This window comes from Piliocolobus tephrosceles, chromosome 20 (assembly GCF_002776525.5).
Source record: "Piliocolobus tephrosceles isolate RC106 chromosome 20, ASM277652v3, whole genome shotgun sequence".
In the NCBI taxonomy this organism is placed as follows: domain Eukaryota; kingdom Metazoa; phylum Chordata; class Mammalia; order Primates; family Cercopithecidae; genus Piliocolobus; species Piliocolobus tephrosceles.
The window spans coordinates 17,721,135-17,744,349 of record NC_045453.1 but is presented as its reverse complement, the minus strand read 5'-3'; the positions used below and the strand labels follow the sequence as shown (position 1 = coordinate 17,744,349).

General features: G+C 40.8%; 2 protein-coding genes across 5 annotated transcripts in view; one reads left to right on the top strand and one right to left on the bottom strand.

Moving 5' to 3' along the window:
* Positions 1-150: 150 nt before the first annotated feature.
* On the bottom strand, positions 151-22,711 carry YWHAB (tyrosine 3-monooxygenase/tryptophan 5-monooxygenase activation protein beta). 4 transcript variants are annotated; one of them, XM_023227868.3, is made up of 7 exons: positions 22,384-22,547; positions 20,519-20,613; positions 6,514-6,816; positions 4,228-4,351; positions 3,207-3,370; positions 2,226-2,321; positions 1,796-1,943 (listed from the first exon to the last, which is right to left on the bottom strand). In XM_023227868.3, the coding sequence occupies exons 3-7, from the start codon at positions 6,811-6,813 to the stop codon at positions 1,887-1,889; spliced, it is 741 nt and encodes a 246-aa protein (XP_023083636.1). In that variant the 5' UTR covers positions 6,814-6,816; positions 20,519-20,613; positions 22,384-22,547; the 3' UTR covers positions 1,796-1,886. The 4 variants fall into 4 exon arrangements, with proteins under 4 accessions (XP_023083635.1, XP_023083636.1, XP_023083638.1 ...); XM_023227870.1 differs by lacking the exon at positions 22,384-22,547 and adding an exon at positions 21,276-21,374; XM_023227867.3 differs by lacking the exon at positions 20,519-20,613 and having other exon boundaries at positions 151-1,943; positions 22,384-22,711.
* The window catches only part of RIMS4 (regulating synaptic membrane exocytosis 4), a 125,440-nt gene continuing 124,787 nt past the window's right edge, over positions 22,563-23,215 (top strand). The window contains exon 1 of the mRNA XM_031934710.1: positions 22,563-22,671. The gene's annotated coding sequence lies outside the window, so the exon portion shown is untranslated. The remainder of the gene's footprint in view (positions 22,672-23,215) is intronic.

Sequence of the window (23,215 nt, the reverse complement as noted above, 5' to 3'; positions counted from 1 at the left end):
AGAAGCAAACATTAGGCAGAATACTGGTAAGGAAAAACAAAGCAAGAAGAGAGCTACCAGATATACAGACAGGCTTGGTTCCACATTCACTACTGCATTTTCAAGCGCCAAGTATTAACTGCACATTTTTGTTCAGCTAGAAAGGAGGGATTTTTTTTTTGTTTTTTTTTTCTTTTTTTGGTTTGTTTTAAATCAGTGCATAAATTTTTCTTTTCTCATTTCAGCAGATGGACAAACAGATAGACTCTACAGCTAGGTGGAATATTAAAGGTAGAGGGGTGATCCTGTGAGACTGACAGGCCTGACTATTCTCAATTCTCTCCACTGCAGTATCCACGCAACTTCCCTGAATATAGGGTCTCCTTAAACACATCTGAGCGCTGAGCTGGATGAGTGCACTTGAGAGACCTGGTGACAGGCACAAAGAGCATGATCAGGGCCAGCCTCAATATAGGGAGAAATTATGGATATTTAAAAATACTTTTTTGATTCAGATCCTGGTATGACTGAAGAGCAACACCGTGTTGAGAACTGGAGGAAGACAGAGCTCTGGTGCCAGAAGCTCTTCTCAACTCTTTAAAGCCAGGCTTGCTCACCAAGGTGCTAGTAATGTCTCTCACCCCTGCCCATATATAGCATTAAAAAGTGAACAAAAGACAGATAAAGATAGAATTCAAAACAGAAAAAAGTAAGGAAGCAGAGGGACAGAAACTTAGAAGAGAAAACCAAGGTCAATAGTCAAAAAGGATGGTGGGAATGAATGTATAGATTTCAAAATTTAAAAGCCCCGAGCTAGGAAGAACCTGAAAACTGAGTACTCCTCAAGTGAAAGGCAATCTCTACAGAACGTTATTCCTTTTTTTGTTTTTGTTTTTGGAGATGAGGTCTCGCTATGTTGCCCAGGCTGGAGTGCAGTAATTCACAGGTGCAACCATAGGGCACTGCAGCCTTAAACTCCTGGGCTCAGGCGATCCTCCTGCCTCAGCCTCCCAAACAGTTGGGACTAGATGCACGCACCACCACGCCTGACTCAGGACATTATTCTTAAAGGTATTATCCAGGAAACAGATAAGGTCATTCATAAAACACACGGCTTTTTTTCTTTAGCTCAGTGTTAACAATGAAAATAGATTCCACTATTGAAGCACAAGTTGCAAATTCGTAACATAGTGAACATATTGCTGTAGGAAAGGGGGTTCAGTCGGGTGTGTTATATGAGCACTCGAACTTTTCAAGGTGTCATAAGCCAGTTATCTGCCACAAAGAATTTCCATTTCAGGATTCGAGTTTCCTCAGAGGAAGACACTGTGGACATTTGTGGTAATGAACTTTTAAGTGGCAACAGCCCAAACAGATCAAGTGTCTTTAAGCTCCGAACAACGGCAGCATTACTGAGAATTACCATTAAACTCAAATGCCAAATGATGTGTCTCACTCCAAGTTCCAGCATCACAATATAATCTCTATAACTTTCTGTACAACTTTACAATGGAATTGTATTTCAATGATTATTTTGTTATCAGATTAAACTTTCCAAAAAGTTACACATAATTCAGGTCTATTTTTTCTACCAGTAAGAGTTCTGCTAAATTACAAAACCCCATAATCACAGTGTTCAGTTTTAAAAAAATTAAACACACAGTAATCCTGTCAATGTTAATCAAAATCAACACTTCGGAATGCCGTGGCATTTATGTGACCGATCTGAGTTTTAGATACAAATACCAGCTGTTTATCCCATGAACCATTTTTCCTAGGCTGAGGCTGTGAAAAATCGAAAGTCGACGTACGATTCTTTTTTTTTTTTCTTTTTTGTTTTTATCGCACAAGGGATATATGTGGAGGGTACAGAGTGACACTGAACAGATCACGAAGCACGAGAGACATTAGTTCTCTCCCTCCCCAGCATCTCCTTCGTCTCCCTGGTTTTCCGATGTCCACAGCTGCAAGAGAAAGAAAGTATAATCAAAGCAGGGCTACTAAAAGTTGCCTACATAGGTGGTCCAATATGTATAATCTTATTTCAACAGGTGAAAATTATTCCTGTGTCACTGCAGACAGGGATGACTGCAAAGGTCAAAACTTCAGCAGTCATTTATAACAAATTTAACAACTTAAAACTGTGTATTTAACAGGGCACAAATCCCCTTTTGAAGATAATAGTGAATGATTAATAAGTAGGTGAATACGACAGAGACTATAAACCCTGTGGAAGTAGTACTTACAGTGAGATTGTCCCTAAGTAACTGCATGATCAGAGTGCTGTCTTTATAAGACTCTTCATTCAGTGTATCCAATTCAGCAATTGCTTCATCAAATGCCTAAAACAAAGAGCCTTTAGCAAAGAATTCACAAGTTCTCTGGAGCTAGTTTAACCCACTTTTTTTCTGCTAAGTGAATATAATTTATCTTCTTGTACAGTACTTTGGAGGAACCTAGGCTATAATTACCCTGTCTGTTAGCTGTTTCCAGCAAAAGTATAAGGTATGTTTACAAAGCACCAACCAACAATGACAGAAATTCCCAGATAAGAACTTTGCTATACCTAGTAAGTAAGCAGTATTACTGCTAACCCTAGCACAGCCATTCTGGGCAAACTCATGGTATTTTTTAATTACCAAAGACATTTCTAGCAATCTTCTATTTAAAATTATTTAAAATTTTTTTTTGTTTGTTTTAAACTAGAACTCAAGGGATACAGTGAAACTCCCATCACTAAATCAGATTTAAGTGATGAACTTTAAGGCACCTTTCCCAAATAAAAATTTTTTTAAAAAGGTGTGTGCATGTTGAGAGACTACAAAAAATATGTAGAAAAGGCTAACGGAAGAATATGGAAGGTAATCCAACACACAACAAGAATGTGGTGTGTATTTCTTTTATACAACTATAATCTCAAATCTTGGTACAAGAATGACAATGTATAACCAAGGCCCAAAGCTTGGCAAGAAACAACTAACTACATTCACCTGGAACTTTCTACAACCACCCCCCAAAACACAGTAATCAAACAAAAGTCAGCAGAAAGTATTGAGAATGAATTTAAAAAGTAACAGATCTGTATTTATCTTATAAAAGATATACTCCCACCCCCAGAAAATCTTTCAAAAAAAGTCCAAGACAATGAGTATGTTCAGGAATAAAAAGAAGTTAGTAACACAAGCACTGTTTTGCAATGGTTAGATACCACAAAGGGTCTTTCTCACCGTTTTTGCCAGGCTGCAGGCCTTTTCAGGAGAGTTTAGAATCTCATAGTAAAAGACTGAGAAGTTAAGTGCCAGACCAAGTCGAATTGGGTGTGTAGGCTGCATTTCTTTCTTACTAATTTCAAATGCTTCCTGGTAGGCCTGCTGGGAGTTCGACACAGTGGCTATAACATAAAGATGAAAATATTAAAGGCTCGGTTCTTTCATAGGTATCACACATTGGACCAACTATCAAATTATTTTCTTAATCCCAAATTGGGCAGGAGCAATGATCTAGCAAATGAGGTGTCAGTGTCTCTGCCATTCAGTTATACATTTGTTAGATATTTATTCTAAACCAAGTTGTATATTAAATGCTTTGGGGGAAAACAATTATGGAAAAGTCTACTAAAGCAGTTAAGAAATACAGTTATAACCTTTAACAATACAGAATGTGAAAAACAATATGCTCCAGTGCAAAGATCACAGGCTTTAGAGTCGATAGATCCAAACTTTAATTCCCAACTCTTACTCCATCGGTCTGTGGCTTGGGCAAGTAAAAAACTCCATAAACCTCAGTTTATCTGAAAAATGGGCAGCCTGCCACCTAACTCGTAAGGTTGTGTGAAGACAAAGTGAGACTCGAAAGTACTTGGCACATAGGCACTTAATAAAGTGTGGTTAAGATTATCACCATCACAGTAATACATGTGATAAAAGCAATGCATCACTAGGGTAGTTTCATACCACCAAGTATAACAAGTTTCACCGCTAAAAAGAGAGCTAACAAGTAATACTCAAGATAAAGATCTTTTTAAATATACTACACACCAGATTTTTAATGCCCTCCATATTTCCCTGTCAGATAAATTTTTATTTGCCCACTCATGACCCCGTTCATCACAATGCTATAGTCTTTTAAATTCTTAGTACTGTGACATTGGTGTCTAGGGCAAACAGACAAAGCAAAATTGTTAAAAATCCCTGTGAACGAAGACTGGCTCCATTACTGGTCAAATTTCTTTTTAAAGATATTACTTACTTTGTTTGTTGTCTCCAGATGCCACTTCAGAAAGATACCTAAAATAATCTCCTTTCATTTTCAAGTAGAACACCTTACTTTCTGGTTGTGTAGCATTGGGAATAAGATATTTGTCCAACAGCTCCTAAAAAATGATCCACATTAAGAATTTAGAATTATTCACAAGATGTTAAAACTATGTTTGAGATTCAAAATATACACTACTGCTTCTAAATAATTTCTTGGAAGATTAAAAAAACACCAAATTTCATCCAAGCTACTAAATGTTGTTTAGCCCAGGTCATAACAGCAGATGCCTGTTTTCTTCTTTTAAAAATCACTTTGACCATCCATAGGGGATAATTAAAGTATAGCCATACAATGAAATGCTTTGTAGGCCTTTAAAATGATGCAGAGCTACACAGATAATGGAAAGGCTCTCAAAAGAAATCTGAGTGAAAAAAAGCAGATTATAAATACCACAAGAATCCTATTTTAACATTAAGATACATATGTGTACATGCTCACAAATACATAAGGGAAAAGCCTGGAAGGAGTATGTTAATAATGGTTCTCTGGGTGGTAAGATTAGAAGTGATTTTTACTTTCTTATTTATATTCTTCTGACTTGTTCTCCCCACCCTTTTTAAACCCATAAACTGGTATTACTTCTATAATTAAAGGGGGAAAAAAAACTTTCCTCCTAGGAAAAAGGTGATAATACAGCAAAACTGCCAAGAACTAAGTTTAAAGTCAATCTGACCTGGGTAGAAATCCCTCTTCTGCCACTTATTATCTGTATCTGTATGACTCTGGACAAATTACCTAATCACCTTGAGCCTCAGTTTCCTCAGCTATACGAAGGGTCATCTTCTAGGGTATAGCCATCTTCTAGGGCAGTTATAATGATAAGTAAGTTGACATACATAAAGCGCTTAACACGTTGCCTGGCACGTAGTAAGCACTCAAAGAGTAGCTAATACTATTAATAATAAATTCCTTTAAACATTTATGCTTACAACAAAAGTAGTTCTGAAGGAGTCCAAGCTTCGTATACAGAGCAATATTTTCGAAGAGTTGTTTTAGAATGTGGCATCCTGAAAAACTGGTTAAGAGGCAGTAAGTACCAAGCTCTTCTTCACATTCTTTCAGATGCTCTTAAAAGTTGGTCTACATTTCATGAATTATGGAACTTTCTTGCCCTTGGAATGCATGACACACTTCATCTGAATACCAGATGTACCTAACATTCAGGAATTAGTGCACCATTAACAAACCCCCAAATTACCAACAGGCAACAAATTTAGTCATGACACTCTTATGCCATGAGTCTAATAAAAAGAGAAGCTCAATGCAAAGCTTCGTTATAAGGGGATTTAATCAACCAAAGTGAGACGATGCAGGGGGCGGTAGTCGTTTTAATATTCTTTGTAGACAGACAGTGTGTAACTCCTAATGGGTTAGGGATAAGGGGTACTGCCTGATGGCTGACACGCTTTGTACTGGTTTTCAAAAGCAGTCATGGGCAGTAACTAGGAAAGGCAGCCAGCAGGGAAGGAGGTAGGTCCCCAAGTGTGAATTCCTTTTCCCTTCAAAGCAGCCCTCACTGTTCATTTTTACCTGATTTCACCTGGAAGAAAAAGAAAGTTCCCAATGGGCTCAGGATGTGGGGGAAAGGCAATATGATTATGATTTGTTTTAGAGTATGTACCCTTCCCATTCAATCCCAAGTGGCGGCCAGAGGGAATCAATCATCTGACTAAGGCTTATGTAAAATACAGGAGAGGAGAATGCCCCAAACACTCTGAATTTGGCTCTGGGATGCATGCCGAACTTGATGGATGTGCCTAACTTTCAGACCAAAGCAGGACAGTGCTTACAGTGTGAAGGCATGACTGGGGAGAGGCTGAAAGGCAGCTCAGCCTTTTCATCTCCCTCCCCTACTGGTGATGACATCACTACTCTGACTAATATACACAATAGCCTATCTGTGGCTGTATCTATTAAAATCCTGTCTATCTGGCCTCAATTTTATAAGATGGAGGAATGCTGAATAAATGTCACTGTTTTTCACAGGTCTTTTTGATAAGAAAGGAAAGTATCTCAGAAGTGATGCACAACCTCTGATCAGGCAATAGGTGACAAAAATTATATCATATGCTTAAAAATTAGTTGTAAATCACTGGCAGCTTTCCAGTATATTCAGACACCTCTCTCTCTCATAAGCTATTTTGAGAGTCTGCATTTATACATTAAATTAATATTATTTAGAAACCACTGTTCAAAACAGAAGCACTGGCCACTTACCAGAACGTCATTGCAGATGTCCTGCAGTTCTGCCTCTATCTTCTCACGGTACTCTTTGCCCATCTGCTGCTTCTTCTCATTCCGCTCTGTCTTCTGCTCAATGCTGGAGATGACACGCCAGGAAGAGCGGCGGGCGCCTACCACATTCTTGTAGGCAACAGAAAGCAGATTTCTCTCTTCATTGGAGAGTTCATGCCCCTGTTCTGTGACTGCCTTCATGGCTGCAGCCATATCATCATAGCGCTCAGCCTGCTCAGCGAGTTTGGCTTTCTGTACCAGCTCACTTTTATCCATTGTCATTCCCTAGAACAAGAGCAAGAGAAAAAGAAAGAGCAAATGTCAGGCTTCGCGGCCCAGGAAACGTGTGTGTGAATCTTCTTCCAACCCATCTGGATAGCGGCATACTAAATGTGAAACACCTCGTTCCAAATGCCATCAACAATACCGATCATATATTAAACACTTCTAGGGTTAAGTACTTTGCTAAGGCGTTTATATTATTTTGGTCAAGTAATCTTCCCAAAAGTCCCACACAGTAGGTATGTTCGTAACAACTCCTTTCCCCTTCTTATGGGTGAAGAAATGGAGGGTCAGGGAAGGCAAGTGATATGCCCAGAGCAATATGCAAATAGATGGTAGAGAGCCAGAACTCCAGCTCACATCTATCTGCCTCTAGAGCTTTTGTTTTCTTCCATTAGCCTAATTCACCTGCCTGGCACATAGAGACTGCTTAATAACTATTTCTTTAGAAGTTTATGCTTACTAGCCAGGTGCGGTGGCTCACGCATGTAATCCCAGCACTTTGGGAGGCCGAGGCGGGCAGATCATGAGCTCAGGAGTTTGAGACAGCCTGACCAACACAGTGAAACCCCATCTCTACCAAAAACACAAAAATTAGCCAGGCGCGGTAGCAGGCACCTGTAATCCCAGCTACTTGGGAGGTTGAGGCAGGAGGACTGCTTGAAACCAGAAGGCAGAGGTTGCAGTGGGCCAACATCGCGCCACTGGACTCCAGCCTGGGCAACAGAGTGAGACTCCGTCTCAAAAAAAAAAAAAAAAGTTTATGCTTACTATATATATGTCCTTGACTTCTCTCAGTAATTGTCTGGTTTGTCTGTTTTAATGACCTTAATTCAACTATATCCTGTAATACAGGAAGTCCTCTTTTCACTGTCCTGTAAGGAACTCTGGTTTTGACTAACCCTGTTTTTTCCATAGTACAGGAAAAAGTAAGTATGATGACTGCTTCAACCAATCCTGAAGCAAAAGATATGATTTTAAATGATTTATCTGGCTGCACCCATCAAGCAGTAGATACCTGAAAGATGGGAAAGATTATTATCATATCTTCTGTAATCTGCTAACTTTGTTACTAGGACACACTGCACAGGAAGAACATAAACTAAGGGCAGTCAGACTTGGGCTCTATCTAATACTAGCTCTCCTACTTACTTACAAGTGGCATGACCTTGGTTAAATCACTTAACCTGAGAGCTTCAGTTTCTTTACCGGGCAATAAGAACACTACCCAGGGCTGGATGTGGTGACTCAAGCCTGGGATCCCAGGAGTTCAAGATTATCCTGGCAAATTAGTCTCTAACATAGTAAGACCTCATCTCTACAAAAGAAGAAAAAATTAGCTGGGTGTGGTGGTGTGCACCTGTAGTCCCAGCTAATCAGGAGGCTGAGGTGGGAGGACTTGAGCCCAGAATTCCAGGATGCAGTGAGCCGTGATTGTGCCACTACACTCCAGCCTGGGCAACCAACTGAGACCCCTGTCTCTAAAAAAAAAAAAAAGAAACAACACTACCAACTCTTTTAGTGGGCCTGTTATGAGGAACAAAAGATCTGATACATGTGAAGGCACCTTGAAAAATATAAAGCATTATATAAAAATATCAGGCACTAATTTTGTATATGGTATAGGTTGCAAGAGAAAGGGGTATATAACAAGATGTAGAGCAACAGAACTTGAAACCATAACTGAATTCATCTGAACCATAACTGAGTTCATTTAAAGTTTTTCTGAAATAGACAAAAATCCTAGTGACTTCAGTTTATCAATTTATCAAATCCATACACCAATCAGTGAATACCTCTTATCAACTCACCACAGTCAATTCCCCACTGCAATAATCACAATAATCACCATTTACAGAGTGCGGTCGGTAATTTTAATAAGTAACTTTTGGATAAAATAATTGAAAAGTTATTTACTAAACAAGAAGAGTTAATTTTATGTACTGTTGGTTTAAATATCGATATATCAATCTGTGCCACACAGTACAAAAATACGCTAATATCTTGACGTATAAAAACATGAAATACTACTTTAGACAGTAGTAGTAATGTCAGGTTTTTTTGTGTGTTTTATTTGTTTGTTTTTTTGAGACAGAGTCTCACTCTGTCACCCAGGCTGTAGTGCAGTGGCGTGATCTCAGTTCACTGCAACCTCTACCTTCAGGGTTCAAGCGATTCTCCTGCCTTAGCCTCCTAGGTAGCTGGGATTACAGGTACTTTCCACCGTGCACAGCTAACTTTTGTATTTTAAGTAGAGACAGGTTTTCGCCATTTTAGCCAGGCTGGTCTTGAATACCTAACACCTCAGGTGATCTGCCCGCCTTGGCCTCCCAAAGTGCTGGGACTTACAAGTGTGACCAACCGTGCCTAGCCAATGTCAGTATTTTTAAAACAAATTCTTTCATTACTATATACATGGTATCACAATTTAAGGCTCTGAAAATGATTATTTGTTTGGAGACGGAATCTCACTCTGTCACCCAGACTGGAGTGCAAGCAGTGATGCGATCTCAGTTCACTGCAACCTCCGCCTCCTGGGTTCAAGCGATTCTCCTCAGCCACCAGAGTAGCTGGGACTATAGGCATGCGCCACCACACTCGACTGATTTTGTATTTTTAGTAGAGACGGGCTTTCACTATGTTGCTCAGGCTGGTCTTGAACTCCTGACCTCAGGTGATCTGCTTGCCTCAGCCTCCCAAAGTGCTGGGATTACAGGTGTGAGCCACCGTGCCTGGCCTCTTTGCTATTTTAAAATTAATCATTTTCGGCCAGGTGCAGTGGCCCATGCCTGTAACCCTAGCACTTTGGGAGGCCGAGGCAGGCGAATCACAAGGTCAGGAGATCGAGACCATCCTGGCTAACAAGGTGAAACCCCATCGCTACTAAAAATACAAACAATTAGCCAGGAGTGTTGGCACGTGCCTATACTCCCAGCTACTAGGGAGGCTGAGGCAAGAGAATCGCTTGAACCCAGGAGATAGAGGTTGCAGTGACCAAAGATTGTGCCATTGCCCTCCAGTCTGGGCAACAGAGCCAGATTACATCTCAAAAAAAAAAAAAAAATCCAAGAAAGTATGACCTCCACTCACAAAATGGTTTTGCCTCAAGTCATTTCTGTATTTTCAAGAGAGAAATTCTACACACAGGGCCCTATCACCTAAAAATGTTTTAAGGGAGCACAATAAGATACACTCAAAATCTAGGTGATTCAGAAAGAACTAATTCTCCAGTTCCTAACTATGATTTTTCTTCCTACTATTATCTAAATTACATGCAGAGCTGTGTCTTATATGAGGCTCACTAATTGTAAGCTTACACTCAGCGAGGCAAGTCTCACTTTGATCCATCTGACATCTTCACTCACAACACTAGAATGAAGCTAAGGCAAAGAGAGTAACCCTCAAGAAACATTCCATTTGTTCCCTTCTATTTCCCAGAACCTCCACAGCAGTTAGAAGAGGCCATGTGATAGTTCTGTCCAATGAAAGATAAGTAGAAATGATGCTACTTCCAGGCTAACACTGTGAATATCCTATATGTGGCTCCCCAGGCTCTCTTCCCTTACAGCAGCCATTGAGAAGGCCATGTATTCTAGGTGGTACAGTCATGCAACTGCAGAATTTTTGTCAGTCTGAGTCCCTGGGTGACCGTATAGTGCAAGACTCCTGCAGACCTGCATTGGACATGCAGGGTGAAAACAAAAGAAACTTCTGTTGGGTTAAAGCATTGCGATGCTGGAGCTGTTGGTTACCACAAGACAACCTGTTCTACTTTAATACAAGGACATCAAAAATACTCTATCACCTTAAAATTATATAGTCGGCCCTCCGTATCTGCAGGTTCCAGATACATAGATTCAACCAACCGTGGTGGCAAATAAAGACGGAAAAAAACACAAAATAAACAAGGATCTTCAGATTTTGGTATCCCCGGGTGAACTGGAACCAACACCCCCCGGATACCAAAGGATGACCACAGTCTCAATATGTCTAACTTTCTTCACCATAAGGTCTTTGAGAGCAGGATAATAAATATCTTCATCATTAAATAACCCTACTTCATGGTTCCGTGCCAGGTACACCAGAGAAGCCAACTTTCAATGACCCAACAACCTTTAGAAAATTTCCAGACTGTAGACTAATTCAAAGTTAGAAGTCACTTAGAGGCCCACTTCAAAGTTCGTAAAACAGTACCTGTGAAACTCTACCTATGGATGACTCCAAATCATAAAGTACTGGCCAAAAGCCAATTCAGAGTTAAGCCATCCCATGTGGTATCACAATGGAGTAATAAAGGATTGCTATTGCTAAATAATGCCATCAACCTCTTCAGCTCAACTAGGTCCGGAAATTAAGCTACCCCCCTTTTACTTTTCTCCTTCTCAAGCATTAAAAGTTAAATCATACTACTGCAAAGAATCTGGACCATTCAATGCGACCTCCCAAAGATGCCTTCCCTATTTCCTAAAATAAAATGTACCCTTTCTGTTTGGGGCCAGCTGTTTTATGCTTCTCTGAGATTACTGCAAGATTTCTTAGAGATTGAGAACCATCATGGCAAGATAAGACTGCACACCTTTAAAAAATCTGTATCCATTTATCTGTTTCAAATGTTTTTAATTACACACATACAGAAACAACTTACAACAAACAAAATCCATAGCTAAATGTCCTGATGGCTACTGCTTACATAACTTTTGACTTATATAACATGGATTTTGAAGCAACTAGACCAATTTCAACAGGAAATGGGTTACACAACACCCAGCAGTTTGGAGGAAGGCAGCAAACAAAGGAGAAATGAAATTGTTCCTATTTCTATGTCTACAATAAATCTCCCACCCAAAATCTTGCCCTAGTGGCACTGCTTTCAATCACTCATTATCTACAGTCCCCTCCATGCCTTTGCTGTAAGACCCATTTTCCTATAACTCTGATCAAGTCACTTCCTGCTCAAAATTCTTTAAAGTTCCCTGATGCCAAAAGCAGAGTCAGATTTCCTCCCCTATCAGTGAAAGCTTGTCAGTCTATCTTCCAGACCCCCACATCATGCCTTCTACATCATATGTGTTTCTGCCAAAACAGTTTTCTTATATACAAAGTACGCTTCTCTATCTTTGCTCACCAAGTCACTCCCTCTAACCGGAATGGCTTTTCCCAAATTTACTCTGCATACAAGATTCTTCACAGTGTGGCTCAGATACCATCCCTTCCATGAAGCCTTTCTTAAGCTGCTTAAGCCATAGCCACATGTGCCTATTCACTTAAAATGTGGCTAGTGCCACATATTGAAATCATATTTTGTTCATAATGGGTTAAGTAAAAACAAACAGAATTAATTTCACTTTAAAAAAATTTTTTAATGCAGCTACCAGAAAAATTTAAATTACATGTGGCTTACATTCTAATTCTACTGGACAGCACTGCTCTAAGATGAATATATTCTCACAAAGCATTTCGCTGATATCTGTCAATGTCTTCTCACGTTCCTTCAGTACTAAAATTACTTATATAGTATCTCCTATTTCCCTTCCTACACCATAAGCTCCTTTGGGCATATCTCCCACAGCATCCTGTACATAATTGGTAGGAATAAGTATCTGCTGAATGAACGAACTGATCCTGAAATGTAAGCATCAAACTGCAGAGTTGGAGAGTTCTCCCTTTTCTCAAATAATTCAAAGTACTCATTAGCCTCACAAGCATATTAAATCTTCATTACATTTGTACCTAGTTCCTTGGATTTCTGTGCCCTCTGAAACTCAAAGAGTAATTCCAAAATTACTCTTCCAGTTAGGCATGGCGGATCACATCTAAAATCCCAGTGCTTTCGAGGCCAAAGATGGAGCATCGCTTGAGACCAGGAGTTCAAGACCAGCCAACATAGTAGGATCTTGTCTCTACAAAAAATTAAGTATTAGCCAGGTGTGGTGGCTCATGCCTATGGTCCCAGCTACTTGGGAGGCTGAGATGGGAGGATCGCTTGAGGCTAGGAGGCCAGGGATGCAGTGAGCCAAGATTGCACCACTGCACTCCAGCCTGGGTGACAGAGACCCTGTCTCAAAACAAACAAAAAATTACTCTTCCTAAATTACCTCTAGTCTTGCCTTTGTCCTTACTTAGTAACTTTTAACAACTCCCTTTGGGCTACTCCATCAAATTTAAGCTCTACCTGGCTTTCAAATTCCTGATAAATTGTCTCCTCTTTACTTGTTTGGCTTTCTCATCCACTGTTCTCCAACATGTACCTTTCTCTCAGGCTGGCCAGCACCGCATGCTCTATAAACACCATGCTCAGACATGTCTGAAATTGTTTTTGTCATCTAGCGTGCTCTCCTATTTACTGCTTGCCTATCCAAACTGCATCCATTCATCTAGGGCTACAAACCCTTCCCTGACTGCCCTTACCTTGCCTATGACTCCGAATATACTTATAGCTTATTATACGGTCTAGGGCTTCTTTATGTAATTCTATGATACAGATGAGTACTGTAACATTTACAGCTTCACCTGTGTGCCCTCAAAGGAAAGCTTCATATTTGTTTCACATTTAATGCTTACAACTGTACTAAGCACAAAACTCACATGCAAATGAATATCAAGTTTCTACAAATCATTATTGGGAAAGCACAAGGAACACAAGAATACCTGTACGTAGTACAGTCAGAAGGCAGCAGGACTGTGTAACACAGCGCAATATGCCACTATACAGCCATGTAAGCATGTTAAATCTCCATAAAATAAAGATGGCATCTACCTCAGGAGAGTTGCTGTGAAGATGAGGGGCAGGGAATTAAAGAATACTAAATGTGGAAATCTTCCTTGAAAAATGCATAGTGTAAAATCAAACTGAAGTACTATTATTCTTCTCCACGACTATTACACGGTAGTAGCCCACAAAACCATAAGCTTGAATTTTCTTTTTAAATATATAAATTTGTGAGAAGTAAAAGCAAAAGTCTAGATTAATCTTGTATAGATAGTATGTTATGTTAAAATGAACACACATGTTAACTGTAACTGAAGTTTATCCATTAGTATCTAATTGAATTTTCTAGTGATACGCCATGATGGTTTTTAATCAAGACCTACTGTTGTTCCAAGACTTTGAATGAGGTTCCCACTAAAAAAAAAAAGTCAGCAAGATACTCTTTATTTGTCTCCTAAAAAGTTTTTGAAAGACTATAGTCTCATCATCAGGCCTGGCACCACTACAAAAGCGTCAAGATACTGGGGCAGGCAAACTCACTAGAGGCCACAAAGGGCCCAACCCTGCAGTAAGCCAAGAGATTTTCCTTGTGCTGGGCACATTTCAGGAAGAGATTGACATGCTTGAGAACAGGAGCTCTCCAGCACACCTACATGATGATGATGGCTGTCAATGTGTTCTAAGCCACTGGATGCAGCAAGTCAGGACTGGGAAGCATTTGTTGATAAACGCAGAGATTGCTTAGTGAAAAAATGGAAGCAAATCTAAATATCCAACAATATGGGAATGGTTTAAAAAATAAGGAGATTGGCCAGGAGCACTGGCTCACACATGTAATCCCAGCACTTTGGGAGGCCAAGGCAGGCAGATCACCTGAAGTCAGGAGTTTCAGATCAGCCTGGCCAACGTGGTGAAACCCCATCTCTACTAAAAATACAAAAAAATTAGCCAGGGTGGTGCATTACTGTAATCCCAGCTACTCGGCAGGCTGAGGCAGGAGAATCACTTGAACCCGGGAGGTGGAGGTTGCAGTGAGCCAAGATTGCGCCACTGCACTCCAGCCTAGGCGACAAGAGCGAAACTCCGTCTCAAAAAAAAGGGGGGTGGGGGGAGAGATAGATGGTACAAGATTACGTAGCCATCAAAAGAAGAGCTTTAATGTCATAAAAAGACTTATTTAAGAGCAATGGGGGCTGGGGGGGAGAAAGCTGCACAATAATATTTTATTTCTGTAAAATATCCCCTCAAGAGCAAACAAACCCAAAAAGAAAGGTTAACACCAAATAGTTAACACTGGCTCTCTCTCTGGGTAATAACATTATTATATCCTCATTTTCTTATCTTTCTGAATTTTCTTCAAGTATGTATTACTTTTAAAAAATCTTGGTACTATTTATTTTTTTAAGAAAAAAAGTGTTTTTCTGTTTAAAAAGAGAAACCAAGAGTGCAGATAAACAGCTATGAAACATAATTCTAAAGGTACTCACAAAATAGGATTTTCTTCAAAGAAAGAAAATCTTAAATCAGATAATAAATGCTGAAAATAGAGGATCTAGGAAACAGCCTAGCCCCTCTATCTCAATTCCTTCCCCAAGGGATATCTTTCTAGTCAGGGTCAAAATACTGAGAAGTTATTTCCCAGTGGCTAGAGCAGGTATCCTAGGACAAGAATCAAAAAAGAAAGAAAAGAAAACGAAGACTACCTATTGCTAATCCATTTTTTTAATAAAGGCACTGCAAAGCAGAGTTGAAAATGACAGCTGTAGCCTTTAAAAGCACTGGCTTTCAGCTATGTTTTGTTTTCAAGGAAAAGAACATGCTCAATTCTAAAATAACAAGCTTTGAGTTTAAAAATTTGCTGGAAATTTCAAATGAGGACTCCATTACTATATGCCAGGAATTACCCAAGCTCTATACATATAAAATATATGGTGGGGTCTGCTTTTAGCAAGCCTTACATCACATCTGAGCTTCTAAAGAGAAAGTAGGTGATTTTTCTACATTTCCACATTACAACTTATCTGAATCTGTTTTCTCAGTGTTTAAAGGAGACATTAATAGCTATCAAATAAGATAATGAACATAAAATGCCAATATAGTGTTGGTCAGAGTAAAGGCTCATAGCCATTCTTATTCTTTATTCTTAAGCTACCTCACAAAAATGTAACACATATAATCCAATGTGTGTTGAAATAACAACAAAATGAAAAACTACCAAATTTCTAAGAACTCTTTGGATTATTCATTGAGAGGAATTTAAAAGAAAGCAGTGTAGTCCTCCCCTCAGAGAGCTTAAACTCTAGTGATAGAAATACAAGAAAAGAGCACATGTATATCTATTATGCATCAATTAAAAAAAAAAAAAAACCGCACATGTTTAAGGGTTACAATGCCTCCCCTTAGAAAAGCAACCAGTCAGAATTAGAGGAAAGAGGTTTAAAGGTAGCTAGGTCATGACTTAAAAAGAGACGTTATTAATAAAGTGCATGTATGTTTTTCTAGATGAAACAAAAATCAAACGCCAAAGCAGATAAAGAAATGAGAACAAGGAAGAAAACTGACAGGAAAATCTGAAAAATCTAGGCTCAAATGTTTCAATGGGGTAAGGAACTGATCACATATTCTGAACAGCATTCACAGATGTACCATTCTAGATAGAGCATCCACAGCACTGTAAAGTAGAAGTTTTAGTTCTGGAGTCTCTCTGCTGAAGAAAAATCAGATGCCAAGCTACTGCAGGAGGGACTGAGAAAGTCAGTGGGACCAGGTGGTTAGTGGGTGTTACCCAGAAAAAGTTAAGCACTCCTGGCTCTCAGAGAAAACTACTCACTAAAAGACACCCACTATAAAAATGTCTGTGTGCCATTCTACACATAAAATTTAGAGTCCTGTAATAAATTTAATTCCATTCAAACATTTGCAGGTTCTTTGTTAGGAAACAAAACACAGCATATCTGTAATACAAAGTCCTTAGCACTATGTCCAGTGAACATTGAATCTGGAGAGAAACTGCATTTCTATTATTTCAAAATCCCTTCCCTCTTTCATATCAGTTGTTGAATTTCACTGCTAATTATGTCCAATTAGCCATGATTAAACTTACTGAGGGTGTTAAGTGACAGGCGCAAGGTTACACATGTGACTTAACGGTAGATATGACAATAAATTGACTTCTTAAGTAATTAAACCAAAAGACACTATGTTAATTCTGATCCATAAAGACAGTCCAATTGGTTGACCATATGAATAGATTTCTACAGTTTGGGGCCCACTGACATATCGAAGCCAATCAGTCTGAGTTACGGTACCGCACACCAAGTCCATAGGCTATGTGACCTCTGTGAATCTGTTTTCTCATCCATAATACAGGCAAATCTCGGCTGGGCATGGTGGCTCATGCCTGTAATCCCAGCACTTTGGGAGGCCGAGGAGGGCAATCACTGGCGGTCAGGAGTTCAAGACCAGCCTGGCCAACATGGTGAAACCCCGTCTCTACTAAAAATATAAAAAAATTAGCCAAGTATAGTGGTGGGCACCTGTAATCCCATCTACTTGGGTGACTGAGACAGCCTGAAGACAGAGGCTGCAGTTGAGCTGAGATCACGCCACTGCACTCCAGCCTAGGCAACAGAGCGAGACTCTGCGGGAAAAAAAAAAAAAGATAGGCAAATCTTCTCACTAGGGTTCCTGTAAGGAGTAAACCTGTTTATGATGCTAAACATTAAGCACTCAAATAAATGGCAACCACAGTACATTCCACACAAAACTTAAAAACAAATGGTCAGCCAGTGAAGGGAAACTTACCACGTACCTCATTTATTTTACACGTACTCTGCTTTTTTAAAGATTTTTAAAAGAAAGGCACATAACAATTTCCCTATGCCTATTTCTAAAATGGCCCTTATCACATTTTACTGCAATGCAAGTGTCTCTGCTGGTTCCCACGCTGGATTGTGAGCTTAAGGTAGGAATCCAGACTTGTATCTTTGGACCCTCAATGTGGAGCACAAGGCCTAGCACAGTGAGTGACTACTTGATCACCTGATGCATTCTTAAAAAGTGAAAAAGCAATTATCTTCTATGTGGACAGAGGAAGGTAGTGCACATCTGACCTATAAAATACAGATTTTTTTATAGTCTTAGATTACTTTTTGAAAAAAGCCAGCCAGCTCTAATCAGGAGGCAACACTATACATTTTGACTAATACTTTTCAGCTACCAATCATTGTATTTATAGATTCAAACTGACTTTTTTTTTTTCTGAGATGGAGTCTCGCTCTATTGCCCAGGCTGGAGGGCAGTGGCGCGATCTCGGCTCACTGCATGCTTCACCTCCCGGGTTCACGCCATTCCCCTGCCTCAGCCTCCCAAGTAGCTGGGACTACAGGTGCCCGCCACCAGGCCCGGCTAATTTTTTGTATTTTTTAGTAGAGATGGGGTTTCACCATGTTAGCCAGGATGGTCTTGATCTCCTGACCTCGTGATCCGCCCGCCTCGGCCTCCCAAAGTGCTGGGATTACAGGCACGAGCCACTGAGCCCAGCCAATTCAAACTGACTTTCAACAAGCCTTTGGATTACTTTCTGTTCATCTCCGCCATTCAGAAATCCAATCAGTTCACTATATAAAAAGTTCACTATACAAAAACCCAAACCAACTAACTTGTTTAGTAAATAATAAAAATATCCATCCATCATTTATGGCCTGCAAAGCACTCAGGGATTCCTAGAAACGCATTTGATCCTAAGTATCCTATGAGGCAGGTGACATCGTCCCCTTTTATAGACGCAAAGAGTTAACTCATTCAGGGTCACACAGCTATATATGGCAGGTCTGGGATCTAAACCAACATTAATTTTAAAATTAATGCTCTTTCCTTTATGTAACCCTGTCTCCTAAAGATTAATTATGATCTCCAATGCTCATTTAAGGAAAAGAGAGAATTGCCAATTTTTAAAAGAACTATACAAAGCTGTTACAGTGAAATTTTAAAACTGGCCTATTAAGCTAACATATCTACCTTTAAAAACAAAAACAAAATCAAGGAGTTAAAAACAGCATAAAACATGCCGAAGACTCATCAAAATGTCAAATTTTAAAGGAAAGCTCTTAGCTGAGGGCAAATAATAATAATAGACAGGACTCATATCTACTTTATTGTAGCCTTCAATCTTCTTGTCCTGGTCAAGGCCATTCGGAAACAACTTCCTGTTGGTTCTCTTAGGGAAAACAATAAAATAAACTAACCAGTAAGGGAAAAACTTACATAATAAAGAACTGGCCACAATTAGAAAAAAAAAAAGTCAACTAACCTACAATCTGCTAGGAATGACTTGAGGCCATTGATCATTTACATCTCATTACGAGTATTAGATACATATAACCATACCTCTAATAGAAAATCTTTTAGTAGAGAAAACAGTAATATGATTGGCCCTCAGCACACATATCATGACACAGAAAGCACTTTTAGTCTGTTTCCTCAAGTATTCCCCTTAAAAAAATTCCCTCAGAATCCAGCTCGTTAGTTTCTCCATCATGACATACAGATGACTGCTAAGATCATATTCACATAGAGATCAAAAGGATCCTAAAGCTTAAAGGTTGCTATTATATAACCATAATTTCTTGCCCCTTAAACTAGTGAATTGTCATCTTTCCCTAGAAAAATGTAGAAACAAGGAACTTAAAAGTACCTTTACAAGGAAATTTTAGTTCATTCTCTAAGGTACCAGCATTTAAAGGAAAACTCAGTTTGTTGACACCGAAAGAGCAGGTAGCACAACAGGATGTTTTAATTTAGAAGTTTTTCTCTACTTACGTAGATATATTTCCTCATTTCCTCCTTGCCAACAAAAATAAGAAAAATCTGAACATCTACTGATAAAGTAGTATGATAAATAAAAATTAATGGTCATAATCAAATTCTCTTAGATGAAGAACCTAACATTCTATGCCAAAGTAACTGATGACTTTCTCCCTAGTATGAAGCAAGTACTAGAAAAACTGGATTGTTCACAAGCTTGCTTCCTGATGCATGCTAGCAATATCATCCCTACAGGCCAGAATGGGTATATGCTCCACAATAAATCGTCCTGTATCTATCTTCAAAAATAGTTAATATTCCCATTCAAACATTTATTAGGATTGGTGTAAAGAAAAATTAAGGACTAAATGGTGTTCACATAAAACATATACATGTGCTATCTCTACCACATGTAGAAATCTATAATATCATTCCTTAGAACCAGATCACCTGGTTTCATTCCTGGTTCTGGCACTTACCTTGTGCTGTGTGTGAGACCTCGGGAAAATTATTCTTCTCAGTGCCTTAGTTTCCTCATCTGTAAAATGGGGCTAATAGTCTTACCTTTCATTGGTTGTTATGAAGACTGAGCTAATATGCTTAAAGTGCTTAAAAGAAAGCTTAGCACACAGTAAGTACTGTAAGTGGTAACTATTATTATAGACTAATTGTCTGATACCACCTCATCAGATAAATCACAAATGGATGGATTCTATATAGATGTCCATGAATAGCACATACGCTATGTCTAATCTATACACGTGTATATTCATGCAAATGGTTAAACATCTATTGAACCCCAACTATATCCCAGATGCTTACTTTCATTGAGCTTGTCACAACAAAAATATATCCAAAGCTGCATTACCATTTGCCCTATATAGATGAGAAAATGATTCAGAAAGACTAGATTTGCCTACATGCAAAATGAAGTCCCATAATAATATACCATTTTTTGAAAGCAACTTGTGTACAAAGCAACGTTTAGTGTCATCAGATGTTAACTGGAGAGAAAAAGCCATTAATAGTGAACTCCAATTAAAAAACCAAGAGCTTGTATTTAACAATTTACAGTTTATAAAAAAGGCTTAATGACAACCCTGGAGATAAGAAAACTAAGAACCATAGACTAACATGCTGAAGATTCAGAAAGCTAGAAAATATTGCAGGCAAGATTTCAACCAAATTTACCTGACTCCAAGTCCAGTGCTCTTCCTGCTTCTCTATCCACAGCCAAAGGGGCAAAATGCACTTTCTGTAGAGGCCCAAATCTCTGGAGACTCTGCCTAAAGAACCAGCATCGTGGGAATTTGCTCAGCCTGGTTTTATAGAGGCTGCCTCCCTGATCTATAGTGCTCCAATTCTAAAATGGCTTCAATATAACAAGCACTCCAAGACGGGAAATGTACAAAAGATTATAGGGTAGGAGTCATACTCCAGGGGCTGGCAATCCATATTTGCTACTGATGAATGAGGATATTCAATTTGAAAAAAACCAGGTGTAGAGTCTAGGCCAAATCACCTCATTTCTCATAAAGACTTCATCTGCAAGATAGGTGAATGATTTCTTATCTCATTGGAGGGGCAGGCTAGGAATATAATTCTGCAGTTGCTACAGGATTATTTGCCTTCCATTTTGAAAGCCACACTTAAATTTCTAACTTAGGTCCAAGAAGATTGACAGGTTGTACACTCATACACTTGGTGTTGCCAAAGACAGGGATCCAAGAAAAATGAGGGCTCAAACAAATGAGATATCCCTAAGAAATAGGGTACCCTGGAAGCAGTCAAGAAGAAATTCACCAAGAACAAATACTTATATAAATTTCCAACATGAAAATGCAAAAGCTGCAGCGTCCAGCTCTATAAACTGCATCTGTGTCTGGCTTCATATGAACTGACAGAATGAGAAATGCAGACAATTTTCATATTCTTATAAGTGCTTCACCTTTCTGTTCTGGCTTCCGTGGCAGGCTGATTTTATGTTCATAGCATCATCTTGCCAAATTCCATCTCCCGCACAGGGTAAGCAAAATCAGGACCTGATGCTATCTAGCCTTACCAAAGAGAAATGCAATGAAGGCAACGACAAGAGACATGCATTTCACAGAAAGGTTGGCAAATTGCTTACCAAGGCTGCCACCTCTGGAAACCTCATTATATGGGAGTTCTCCATTTGCGGCAAAGATGCACTCACCTTCCCACCTCTTCTTCCCTCCGCTCCCCACCCCCCGACCAGGAAGCCACCGGGCAAATTTCGGACCGAAAAACGTGCTAACACACAATATGGGGGAATTTGGGGTAAAGACACAAAAGAATTTGGCATTAAATGACGGTAAATACTGTGGGAAAATATTCCGATTCTCATCCCCTGATATTTTTTCCTGGGGATCCGGCCTGACTCAGTAACCGGCTCCAACAAACACATTTTCTTGATTCAAACCCAATTCCCCTCCTAGGGAATCTTGGGTCCTGCCAGGCTCCATAACCAGCTAAGGATGATGAAATGGTTTTACTGCAAAATGGGAGGGGGTTCCCCTACTGCTGTCTCCCAAGGTTAAACCCCTTACTCATCCAGGAGTCGTCAAACAGGGGGATTGGGGCTAGAAAACTCACCCGCGTTTCATTAAATTTTAATTTCTGGAAACCGGAAAGCACGGAGCAGAGGTGACTGGGCTGAAGAGGACGGTTCTTGCCGACCAACACGCAGGGAGGGGTCGCGTGAGGGACCGAATCAGATAGTGAGGGGGGAGTCTGGGATCCCCGGCTCCGCTGTCCCTTACGGCGCAGTACGGGGATGCACCCCGCCCGGCCAGCAGGACCTTATGCGGCGAGTGAGGCCCGGGCCTCTCCAAGAGGTAAAGGGCCCGGCCCCGGAAACAGGGAGGGGCCGCTGCGAGGCCTGGCCTCGCCGCCGGCGGCCGCGCGAAGCGGAAGAGGCAGCGCGCCGCTATCCCCCGGGGCCCACCCGCTGGGCCGCCGTTGTCGCAGCTGCCAGAGAGGGGCTTCGAGTTTGGGCCCCCGGGGGCCCAGTTCGGACCTCGCGCCGCACTCACCGTGGGAGGGCTGCAGGGAACAAAGACCCTTCCGAGCGAAACTCCGAGCGAGATGACCTCTTCCTTCCCAAGCCCACTCCTCAGGCGGCGGAAGCGGTGCCTGCAGTGGCTGCAGCGGCAGCGGCTACCCGGGCTCCGGAATCGGCGGCGGCGGTGGCGGCAGCTCCACTTCCGCTCTGGTCACCACTTCCGCTCCGGTCCTGGCCGCGCCCCGCCCCACGCCGTGTTCTCATTGGGCAAGCGAGGCACGGGGTTGCCGCGGCCCCACGGGAGGGGCGCTGACGGAAGGTAGGAGGAAGAAGAACGAAGGGCAGGGTTACCGCGGCCGGGGCAGGGCGCATGGCCGGGGGAGGGACCCAGGAGGAGGTGGGCGGAGAAGGAGGAAATAGGGCGGGGGAGCGGGAAAAGGAAGTGGGAGGAGAGAGGGCGGAGCTGGGGGTGGTCAAGATAACGGGCTGTGAAGGAGCAAGGACTGGGAGTGAGGTCCGAATGGGGGTTTCCCTTTCTGCTCAGACTGAAAAGGCGCCAGGGCCAGGCCCGGAGACTCGAGGTTTAGCAGTTTCCCCTCCACCCGGAAAGTAATCCTCACTGGGTCGGAGGCCGATGTCAGTCCTCCTGCTGTGTGCTTTAGAGATACTGGAGCCCGGGAAGAACAGAAATTGCTCATCCCTCAATGTTCCCTTAATCCTCCTTTCAATCCTTAGGAGTACTTACTTTTTCCTTCTTTGGTGGACTGAAGAGGCCACTTGAAGTGCCAGGAATCCAACGCACAAAAGTCTTTTTTAAAAACCTGTGTAGGGCCGAGCGCAGTGGCTCGCGCCTGTAGTCTCAG

Coding starts and splice junctions, on each gene's coding strand:
- YWHAB (XM_023227867.3), bottom strand. CDS start 6,813: ATGACAATGGATAAAAGTGAGCTGGTACAGAAAGCCAAACTCGCTGAG. Junction 4,352..6,513: donor ACATCTGCAATGACGTTCTG/GTAAGTGGCCAG, acceptor ATCATTTTTTAG/GAGCTGTTGGACAAATATCT. Junction 3,371..4,227: donor ATCTGGAGACAACAAACAAA/GTAAGTAATATC, acceptor TTTATGTTATAG/CCACTGTGTCGAACTCCCAG.